The sequence below is a fragment of the Oratosquilla oratoria genome, chromosome 12, assembly GCF_046742065.1.
Source record: "Oratosquilla oratoria isolate Oo_2021 chromosome 12, ASM4674206v1, whole genome shotgun sequence".
Classification (NCBI taxonomy): Eukaryota; Metazoa; Arthropoda; class Malacostraca; order Stomatopoda; family Squillidae; genus Oratosquilla; species Oratosquilla oratoria.
The window spans coordinates 68,989,568-69,001,405 of NC_134788.1; the positions used below are offsets into that span (position 1 = coordinate 68,989,568).

The 11,838-nt window shown below is 46.4% G+C and overlaps 1 protein-coding gene across 1 annotated transcript; it reads right to left on the reverse strand.

Annotated features, from left to right (window-relative positions):
* Nucleotides 1-580: 580 nt before the first annotated feature.
* On the reverse strand, nt 581-9,466 carry LOC143031980 (uncharacterized). Its single transcript, XM_076196402.1, has 2 exons — nt 9,146-9,466; nt 581-5,127 (listed from the first exon to the last, which is right to left on the reverse strand). The coding sequence occupies exons 1-2, from the start codon at nt 9,248-9,250 to the stop codon at nt 1,069-1,071; spliced, it is 4,164 nt and encodes a 1,387-aa protein (XP_076052517.1). The 5' UTR covers nt 9,251-9,466; the 3' UTR covers nt 581-1,068.
* Nucleotides 9,467-11,838: the final 2,372 nt, after the last annotated feature.

The window sequence follows — 11,838 nt, forward strand, 5'->3', positions numbered from 1 at the left end:
ATCTGGTATTCCTGCACCCTTTCATTCAGCTGAATGTCTTTGGTAGTCTCAAGTTCCCCTTCCTTGGTCAGACATGACTGTGCCGCAAAGGATGAATCCACAACCGGTTTCTTTTGGCACAAGGGCTCTGGGTGTTCTTACTTTTGTGTACGTTGTCTCCCTTTAACCCATTAAACTCCGATGACAAGATTCTTGTCATTTGGCCAAATAAAACAAAAAATCATAAAACACCAAAATGTTTGATCAAACACCAGAAAAATATGACGTCAGTCCTCGCTTCGCTCGTGACTGACGTCATATTTTTCTGGTGTTTGATCAAACATTTTGGTGTTTTATGATTTTTTGTTTTATTTGGCCAAATGACAAGAATCTTGTCATCGGAGTTTAATGGGTTAATTATACTGTATTGTAGTAACAGCTCTTCAGTATCCTTTCCAACATGCTCTTTATTGACCATTCAAGAAACATGTCCAGAAGACACCCTGTAATATATGCAATAGTGATAAATATAAAATAAACTGAGCTAATGAGGGTTGGCTGATCTCTAGTACATATAATAACTGGGAATGAACAAAACCTATTATGGCTTGTATATATTTTATTGATACCTTCATTCCATAAATTGACCACATACACAACCAGTCATACAATATAAACAGCCATAATTGTCAGTTGCATCCTGTATTGACTTGCTAGTAAAGCCTTGGCAGCAGCGAGAGCTTCCTCTTAAAGAAGGTTCATATTCACTTCATCACGGTCACTTAGGAAATTAACTTTCATCTATTTCAACTCTGACTTGAGGGTCCACTAAACTAGTGCCCTGACGAATGTACGACTTCCTTGGTTCAGCACAAGGACAACTGTAGCACATTAAAACTTCGAGGTTACTATAAAACTGAACACAACAGTATTTCCAACAAAATGGGGGGGCAACTTTAGATTTCCTTTCTGCTAACACCAATGTCTGTGTGTACTGCAGATTTACTCTCACTGCATCTAGTCTGCTGTGTCAAACTGGATGAGGGTATGTCCACGTACGTATTATCGTCCCAGACTGGGGGCACCTCCCTACCAGCGCTGGAACGCTCTCGTCTGTCCTCCTCGGGCATTTCCGAAGCCCCGTCCACGACCTCTGCCTCTGTCACTGAAACCACCGGACGTTCCTCCTCCTCCCCCACCACCACTGTCGCCAAAGGATCCCATCAGTGAACCACTACTTCTGTCACCAAAACTCCCGGCGCCTGATCTCTCGTTAAAGCTGCCGCCCAGGAGATTGCCACTCTCCCCGAAACTCCCTGGGCCTGATCGCTCACCGAAGTTGCCGGGGCCTGACCTGTCGCTGAAGTTGCTGGGGCCCGATCGGTCACCGAAGTTGCCGGGACCCGATCGGTCGCCGAAGCCACCAGTGCCTGATCGGTCGCCAAAGCTACCCGGGCCTGATCGATCACCAAAACTGCCCAGGCCCAATAGCCCACTGCTTCTGTTGCCAAATCCACCAGGGCCAGATGGTCCACTGCCTCTGTTGCCAAAGCCACCTGGGCCAGATGGACCATTGCCTCTGTTGCCAAAGTTACCTGGGACATAGGGCACATTGCCCCTGTCGCCAAAACCACCTGGAACATACGGTCCACTACTCCGATCACCAAAGCCACCTGGGCCAGATGGTCCACTATTTCTATCACCATAGTTACCCAGGCTAGGTGGTCCACTGCTTCTGTCACCAAAGCCACCCAGCCCAGACATTCCACTGCCTCTGTCGCCAAAGCCACCTGAGCCAGATGGTCCACTGCCTCGGTCACCAAAACCACCTGGGCCAGACGGTCCACTGCCTCGGTCGCCAAAGCCACCTGGGCCAGATAGTCCACTGCCTCTGTCACCAAAACCACCTGGGCCAGATGGTCCACTGCCCCTATCACCAAAGCCACCTGGGCCAGACGGTCCACTGCCCCTATCACCAAAACCACCTGGTCCACTGCCTCGGTCACCAAAGCCACCTGGGCCAGACGGTCCACTGCCTCTGTCGCCAAAACCGCCTGGACCAGATGGTCCATTGCCACTGTCACCAAAGCCACCTGGGCCACCACGACCTTGCCAATTATAACCATCTCCACTGGATTCATCCTCAAAGTGTGGCGGAGGTTCGCTAGGACCATCATCTCTCTCGGAGTAGTCTTCGCGTCCACCACGATTAGAAACACTCCCATACGATCCACGGCCTCTGCCCCCTCTTCCCCTGCTGCTATAGCCACTATCAGACGGCACGCTGTCATAGTCCGACACCCCTCTCCCAGGGTAGCCTGGACCTCCTCTGGTTTGGTGGGACCCCATGTCTTCCATGTCCTTTTCTGCTTCTAACAAAACCTCAGTAAGACCTTTGTTCCAGCCTTTCTCAGTATCAGATACTGGGGCAGGAGCTGAGAGAGAGGTCGGCACCGAGGTGGGCATCGATGTTGGAACCGATGTAGGCGCCGACGGAACGGAGGTTGGCGCTGATGCTGGACTAGATCCTGTTCCTTCGCCTCCACTTCCTCTATACCACTTTGCTTCGAGATCACGGAAAAATGCCTCACAATCCATGTAACTGCCGTCTCCGACATTACCACTATCTCCACCACCACCTCCTCCTCCACTACCGCTCCCTCCTGGTCCTTTATTATCACATCTGTTACTATCACTGACCGCTGGTCCTCCTTCTCCCTGTTTATCTCCATAAGAACCAGGAAAACTTTTACTCGAAGGTGCGTCTTTCGGAGAGTCGCCGTAACTCTCGAATCTTCTCTTCTTCTGCATTGGCGGAGCCTCATGACCTGACTTTCTATATTCTTCGGGTAGGTAGTCGAATGGGTCCTGGGAACCTAGGCCCATGGTCCTCGCCTGGTTTGAGTTGGACAAGGACGAGACAGTAGTGTTGCTCTTGCTGGCCATCGTGGAAGGAGGAAGACTGCCCGACAAGGTGCGGTGGGTGCTCCCCTCGCGTGAGCCTCTGTCGTCACTGACGGAGCTGTGCGAAGAGAGCTCGTTGTGGAACGGCACACTACTATGGGAGGTGTAGTCACCGGGTGGAGGGTTGGCATGTGCCAGGCTGCTGCTATGGAATGGCGGATTACTTCGTAATCCGAGGTCACCGTGGAATGGTAGGCCGCTGCCCTGCGGAGGCCGCTCACTGCAAAGTGACGGCATCATAGGGTTGGGGTGGGGAATGCCTCTTGTTTGCGGAGTTGGGAGACCATAGCTTGGTGGTGGTTCTGTGAGGACCGGTGGTTTGACGTACGGATTCATGCTCGGTCCCAACACGCCCGAGAAAGTTGTCCTTCCGTGTAAGTCGTGCGGTTTTGGCTGCGGTGCTACGGATGGTGCTACTGCAGCTGCGATCGCACTTGCAACTTCAGGGGGAATCGAAGTTGGAATCGAGGTCGGAATTACAGCTGGAACGGCAGTCGGAACAGAGGCCGGAGCCGTGGCTGGAACTGCCATTGTCGGAGCCACAGCAGGAACCATGGTTGGAACGGCAGGTGGTGCAACAGGAGGAACCATAGTGGGCACCCCTGCGGCCACCACCTGTGGCCCCTCACCCAAGCGGGGCATAGCTCCTCCTGGAGGTACCGGCGGAACTGCTGCTGCGCTGCTCCTGGGGACATCTGGCTGGATTCTTCCGTTAACAGCAGCCGAGGGTTCCTGCCTTGATCCACTGCTTCCTGGTGGTGGTTGGCGAGCTGCCTGTTGTGCTGCCAACTTCTTCTTGTTCTTGTGCATGGCTTCTCGCAGTTTGCTGACCTTGTTCTTGTCCGTCGCCTCCAGCTTCTTGAGATACGCCGTAAGGGCGTGTTGCTCCTCCTTATTAAGAGCATGGAAATTGGAAAGCAGCTCTTGCAAGTCCTCTAAAGACAGTTTCTCCATGTCCTTGGGGATCGAATCGGAATATGCCATCTGCAACATCTTCAGCCCCGTCTTGCCGTCCGGTGGAGCCCCATTCTTGCCGTCCGACATGGTTGAGGGGAAGAGCACGGGGGGTGCTGGAGGGGGTTGCCCTTCTCCGTGTGTGGGCGTGTGCTGCTGTTGCTGCGGCTGGGGGGACTGCTGGGTCACCTGAGAAATCCCGGGGGCTGCAGGAGCCATGGGGATGGTAGGGGCTGCTGGTGCTGCCGCTGCGGCGGGCATGGTGGGCACTTGAGCAGGGGGTGCACTCTGACTCAGCACCAGGCTGGCATGGGCTGCCGAGACAGCCATCAGGATGTTATGGAGATCCTCGTCATTGACGTTGGACTTGCCCAGCTTCAGAAGACAGTTGGCAATGGTCTGCGCCACCTGGACGGAATCCAGTCCGACGGTAGCTCCAGCCACTGCATTTATGTCCAGACCAAAGTAATCTGGTTTCTTGTTCATTTTTTCGCACTCCATCAGCAGCCACTGCGCGCGTTCTACCGCAAGCTGGGTACGACTCAGGGGAATCATACCCAGTATGCCTGCTGCGACCTGCGAGGATAACTTTTCCTTGGCCAGTCGTACCAGCACCACATTATCTCCGTCCTTGAAGAGCTGTTTGGCATTCTCGCCTTGGGTCAGCAAATTTTCGGCCTTCTCCAACAACGTGTTGATGGCCGGCCCAAACGACCCCAACTGGTCCTCCAGAGCGTTTAGCACCTTGAGGGTGCCAATAACGGACAGGTCGGGTTCGCGGAACACCTGCGCAGGGTCTCTGGCCATCACCTGTTGCTGTAAATCGCGAGGCGGCGAAGGATTCTTAGCCTGGCTACGGAGAGCGAAGTCCTCTTCCCATGGGCTGGGAGACCTCTGGCCACGAGGCGCATTCTCCTTGGGCTCCCACTCGGAGGTCTGACCCGCAGGCATGGCCTGTCCTTGCAAGGATACGCCCGAGTCCTTCCCGTCCTCTGGTTTCTCAGGGTCCGGGATGCCCAGGCGGAGGAGGAGATTCTCGCGCCTGGCGGCATAGTCCTCCTCCCCCAATTCCTTCATCCGCTCGAACCAGAACGGCACCCATTCCCTCTTGAAGTTGTGCATGCTTGCGTCACAACCTTGGGACTCCAGTTTCTGGTAGCGCAACTGCCAAAACTGACGCCACTCCCGCTTGTAGTGCGGGTGAGATTCTGGGTTCTTCTCGTACACCTCCTACAGGGAAGAAAAGAGGCGTTTAATTTCATAAACTGCTACAAATATATCAGTATGTCAGGATATACATCATTCAAACAACTTAACTGACCTACTCTTGTAGCCCCTTTACATCTAAAACAATGCCTTTGTGTGATAACATGGCAATGAAGACTTAAGTGGATTTAAGAAGTGTCCCTAATACTCCAAAAACTTCCTTTGGCTGATGGGCAAGTCCTGTCTTTTGAAATACTGTCTTGGGTTGGTCTGCAGCAAGACAGTGTGAACCTTGGCCACTTACAATTACTTAAAATCTAAATCATAATTATCAACAACTTTCCCGCTCTCAGTCTTTTTCTCTCTAACACACACACACAAACCAGTGTACCTGACCAGCATTATAACAAAATTCTCAATCTCTCTTTCTCTCTACAACAAACACACACACACAGACCAGTGTACCTGACCAGCATAGCAAAATTATGAGAATATCATAAGATTTTTTGGCAGATAACCAATTCAACTTTTGAAATCAAAGATAATGTACATCGATTTGAGTTCTTACTCAATAATAGTTGACATTATTCCAGAAAATAAGATTTGGATGGACTGTGTGTACTTAAAACTTACTGAAAGCATTCAATAAGATACTGTCACAGAAATTAGGGCATATAGGAGGACTTAAGAGATGAGCTTGTACAAACCACATGGTACATGTGGCATGCACCAGAAAGGATGCACTGCGACCTGACACATACATCTGCCTGGTCAGCGTGACCTGACTTTGACCCAATCCAATGCAATTGGCGATAGATATGCACCGTGGGGGCTTGCCCACGTGGTGTATATAGGCTTTGGGCCATATGTTAACCCTTTAAACTCCGATGACAAGATGTCTTGTCATTTGGTCAAATAAAACAAAAAATCATAAAACACCAAAATGTTTGATCAAACACCAGAAAAATATGACGTCAGTCCTCGCTTCGCTCGTGAAGCAAGGACTGACGTCATATTTTTCTGGTGTTTGATCAAACATTTTGGTGTTTTATGATTTTTTGTTTTATTTGACCAAATGACAAGACATCTTGTCATCGGAGTTTAATGGGTTAAAAACAGTTCAGTTCATACCCATCCAATTAAAGGACAGGAACCTACTAACAGTTTTTCCTTCTCTCTGTAGCCTCCCATGCTACAAGCTCCTCGACTAGACAAAAGAATATTCTGAATGACTTGAGAACATGAGTCAAGATGTCGGGTAGGAAGCCAGTGACTTCATGGGGTTTCATGGGTCAGTTCGTTATGCAGAAACCACAGGGAAAATAAAGTTCGGAATAATAAACGTTTTCATTTATTACGACATTTTCAGAGTACAAGAAAGAGAAACAGAACACAATATTTATACAGAAATAATGAAACTGGGAAAGGTTCATTCTTCCCCAGTTTTCTTATTTCTGTTTATGCCTTTTTCTTTTTGGCTACCTCCCTTGTAAGGGGGAAAAAAAGCCTTTGGTATATGTATGTATAAATACTGTGTTCTGTTTCTCTTGTACTCCGAGGATGTCGTAATCGATGAAAGCATTTAGTATTCCAAACTCTATTTTCCCTGTGGTTTCTGCATTATCATTTAGTCACGCATTTTTGTGATTATTTTTGTAACGAGTCCGTTCGAGTACCTTAAAAGTTTGCGGTTTAGGTAAAGGACACAATGGTTGGTACAAAGCTACACTATGTTTACAAATGATGCCAATACCAAGAGAATGATACAAGATGAACAAGGATGCAAATTTTTTACAAGATCTAGATAATATTTACATACAGAACCAATTGTGGAGAATGAGTTTTCTATGTATCTGCCTTTGGGAGATAGCAAAGTCAAAAGGTATTCACCCAGTCCACTCCCATTCACCACCATTGTTGCCCTCTCATCTCAGCTCCTTGTGAACATTAATCACAAATAAAATAGTTTTCTTTTAAGTGTATGAAGATGGATAGAGAGAGATAAAGAAAAAAAAGTGTTGGACATTTGATAAACATGTTGACAAAACTGCGGATAAATCATAAAGACTAGCTCTTGATTAATGTAAAAGTGGCTTTCCATAACATGGATGAGCTGCCAGATACACCTTAAATTTGAATATACAGCAAAGATGGCCCCCCCCACACAAAGTCAACTACACAAACAGGATTGAAAGGAGAAAATCTGTTTATCTAAATAGCAAGACCTTTTTCCCCCTTATTCTCTCCTGTACTATGATGCCTATGTAGGAGTCATGAGGCGTGAATGGATACACAAATATATCAGCATTGGCGTCTTGATTATATTCATTTTGTAGTTGTAGTGGAGTGACCCCTGAATTCTGTGAACTGATTTGATCGTGTTTTCTGTTTATTATTACCCAGAGTGAAAGAAAACGAGTAATATAGCAGCGACTTTGTATTTCATAATGCGAGTGGTGTGATGCACTGTACATTAGGCATGTGATGCTGTGCGTAAGAATGCGACTCGTATCGAAGAGGTTAAAAGGGAGGTAGCCAAGTAGCAAAGTCAAAGGCACGTACCCACTCCCCCCCTTCCCTCCCTCTCATCTTAGCCCCTCGTGGGTGAAGTCATTTATTGAATAAATTTTCTTCTTCCAAGAATATAAACAAAATAAATCTTGGCTCTAAAGACTTGCAGATAAAACATATTAAAAGATGCAAAGCACTGTACCTACCATCTTTGAAAGAAATGAAGATGAGGATGGGGAGACATGATAACAAGACTTCAGATCATTTAAAAAAGGGAGTAGAAATAAAACTGACAAGATTATTTGGTTTGGGACATGTCATGGGCAAAAATTTAGGAACATGTCAGGGGGACACCAAGAAAGGGTTTTCTGTGAAGAGGCATCGACTCCTGCTTCAAACGTAGGTTTGCAAACCATTTCTTTATGTATCCAACACTTTTGTATTCCTTTCAAGCCTTTTGGAGATCACTTCAATGATGGAGCTGCCGTTCATTAAAACCCATTAAACTCCGATGACAAGATTGTTGTCATTTGGTCAAATAAAACAAAAAATCATAAAACACCAAAATGTTTGATCAAACATTTTGGTGTTTTATGATTTTTTGTTTTATTTGACCAAATGACAACAATCTTGTCATCGGAGTTTAACGGGTCAATTAACCAACTACTACTAATTTTTGGTTCAAGTTCTGCTCTAGGGAATCTGCAGCCCCACCCCCACCAAGTGTACTGCACAATCAGGAGGTATTCAAGTAAACAGGAAGGTACACATGAACACGCAAGTGATCAGAGATTGTGCCCCACTCATGATGTGAAAGCTCTGCAATACTCCAAGCCATTACTACCTCCCTTGAACAAGGACGGGTGTGCAGTGTGTAATGTCACGATATTACCCGCAGATAGGACAATACGAGTTCTGAGCTCTAACCTGGGAAAATAATAGCTGTTGATCAAATCCAGTATATGATCCAAGACCATGGTGAAACACTTGATCTTCTATTCTCTCTTTGCCTGTATTCAATAATCACCCCTCCATCCCACCCTACCTTAACAAGGCTTTCTGCCTATCCATCATGCCCATCTAGGAAACAAATAAACAAGCCAATGAACCTCTGGTGCAGCCTGCCTACAGTGTTGTTGTCATTGTTGATTAGTATCCAGTGTCAGTGAACTATAACTCTCAATTTATGGAGACGACCAACTGCATGAGCCACACAATTTGTAAAAATGAGCTCCATTGTGAGCGAGGTAACCTTGCAGTTTACAAGTGTGTCGTTTGTTGAGCTTCCTACCCTGGATGCTGTATGTTATGAGTGGTGTATGGAGGAGATGGTGGTCTACTTATGGGATGCTGCTTAGTTTTAGATGTGTAGTGCTAAAAGGAATGACCAAAAATCCTGTTTGGCTCCAGGCTAGCCTGAGCCCTCTCTGTGAGGACCACATGTGTATGTGTTTGTTCATGTTAGTGTGACGACTGTTGTGACAGGTTGCAGCGAACTAACTTTCACCAAAGACATTACACATGTCCTTACCTGCTGGTTTTTATGCTTTCCTCTCAGTCGGTTCTCCTCCTCCCGGAATATCTCCACTTTCTTCCTTCGTTTCTCTTCTCTCCATTTCTTGCGGGCTGTTATCATTTTACTTCTGCTGGTCTCATCAAAGGCTCTTTACATAGCAGGGAGAAGAGATGGCATAATAAAAGTCTGTTAGTCTGAAGATAATAAATAAACCAGCATTCCCTCTGCACATGAATCGTAATAAGTACAAAAGGAGTGCTGACGAAAATACTTATGATAATATTTAACTTATAATTAAACAATTTCCTCATTTTAATGTACTCTATCATGCTTCCTTTTGTTAGTCCCACACTTACCACTCCTGTGTACTTCTGTGGATATTAAAATAAATCTAAGCTATCATCCTTTGTGACCAGCCCTGCTAACAGCCTATAAGTACCATCTTTAGCTATTAAAAGGAGCAATTCTATGGTTGTTTGAGGTATAAATGATCATAATTAGAGAGTAATAATGCTAAGCTTTCTCACATCTTACTTTAGCAAGAGACATGTTTTTTGGGCCTTTACAGATTCAGAAAAGGCTATGACATGGTAGACAGGAAGGCATTGTAGGAAGTTTTGCAGATATATGGGATCAGGGGAAAGCTGTTAAGGGCAGTCAAGAATTTTTACGAGAGTAGTAGGCCTGTCTTAGAATTAGAATAGGAGAGAGCGAGTGGTTTGAGTTAAGGTGGGACTTCGTCAGAGATGTGTCATGTCGAAATGGCTCTTCAATCTATACATGGATAGGGTGGTGCAAGAGGTGAATACAAGGGTAGTGGGTCAGGGATTGGAGATGGTTAACGAAAATATAGAAAAGTGGGAGGTGAGCCAGTTGTTGTTTGCTGACGACACTGCACTTGTGGCAGGGTTAGAGGAGGGATTAAGGGACGAAGTGACGGAGTTTGGGAAGGTGTGTAAAAGAAGAAAGTTGAAGGTAAATATGGGTAAAAGCAAGGTGATGAGATGTACAAGGAGAGAGGATGGCAGCAAGTTGGATGTAAGCTTGAAAGGAGAGAGGCTGGAGGAAGTGGTTAGCTTTAAGTATTTGGGGTTACATGTGGCAGGAAAGAGAGGAATGGAGGTGGAGGTAAACTGTTGATTGAGTGAAGCAAGTAAATGCATTGGGGGATTAAAAAATGTTGTGAGATATTGGCATTCAGGAATGGATGCAAATTGGAAATTACATGTAGGGATGGTTGTGCCGACAGCGCTGTATGGGACAGAGAGGAAAAGTTTAAATATGTTTGATATGAAATGTCCTGGAAGTATGGTAGGAGTTACAAAGTTGGATAGAGTGAGAAACAAGGTGAGGAGGAGAGTGGGGGTGGAAAAGGAGATGGTAGATAAGGCTGATGAAAGAATACACCTTAAATTTGAATATACAGGAAAGATGGTCCCCCACACAAAGTCAACTACATAAACAGGATTGAAAGGAGAAAATCTATATATCTATATACCAAAAATGTAAAGAGCGTTTGATGAGACCAGCAGAATGTGAGGAAAGATTAGTAAAAGAGGTGTAGAAAGCAGAGGTAGATGGAGTGAACTTGCAGGGATCACCAAGGATGAGATGGATGGATGGGGTGAAAGGGGCACTGAACATGAGGGGAATATTTGTTGAGCAAGTAATAGAGAATGCAGATAGGGATGAATGGAGGACGGCTATGTACAGACAATACTGTAATGCAAGGGGGATGGGGGATTACAAAGTGGTTGTACATATACCAAAGCCTTTTCCCCCCCCTTATAAGGGAGGTAGCCAAAAAACAAAGGCATAAAAATCATTCCCACCCATTCCATCCCCAATACACTCCACTCCCCTCCCTCTTATCTTGGCACTTCCTGGATGATGGGTCATCCCTGCATCTCGCCCACTGCCCTGGATCAGAAGCAGTGTCACAAGACACAGAACATCCACAGCAAGGCCGCTTCATTAAATCGGCGACCTCACCCCCTCTCCGTCCCCTCATGCAGAAAAGGAGACGTGGTTGTGAGTGAATAATATTTTGACGCAGCCCGAATGGGATTTCTCCCCCATCTTCTCCTTTCCTGCATGACGGCATGAAAAGGGGTGGAGTGAATTACATGAAGTGGCCTTGGTTCTAACCCAGGGCAGTGGGCAGGATACAGGGATGACCCATCATCCACGAGAAGCTAAGATAAAGAGGGAGAAGAGGGTGGTGGATGGGAGTGGAATGGGTGGGAATGAAGTGAGTGGGAGTGGGTATATGCCTTTTGACTTGGCTACCTCCCAGGCAAGGGGGAAAAGCCCTCGCTATGTGGATGGATGGAACAATGCTTTGTTGCTACACATAGGAAGTGATGTCTGAAAAGCTTGGGATGGAGGGATGGGGTGAGGTGGCTGTCAATGGAATTACAAGGTCAAAGCACACTGACATTTGACCTCTCATACCATAACAAAGTGAGTGGGGGGAAGGGGAAAGGATCCACTAGTCATATACAGATTTGTTTACATTTTTTGACATTCTTTCTTTCTTATGAACAAAAGATACAGGAGATATGGGCTTTTGTAAATGGATATGGCCTTGGTAATGAGAAATGTGAAGATGAGAGGAAAGGAGAGAGAGAGAGAAACATTTCAAATCAATCAAATTATCCATGTACGGGGTTTTGGGAGAAATAAATTCTTCTGTTTTGATCAACATA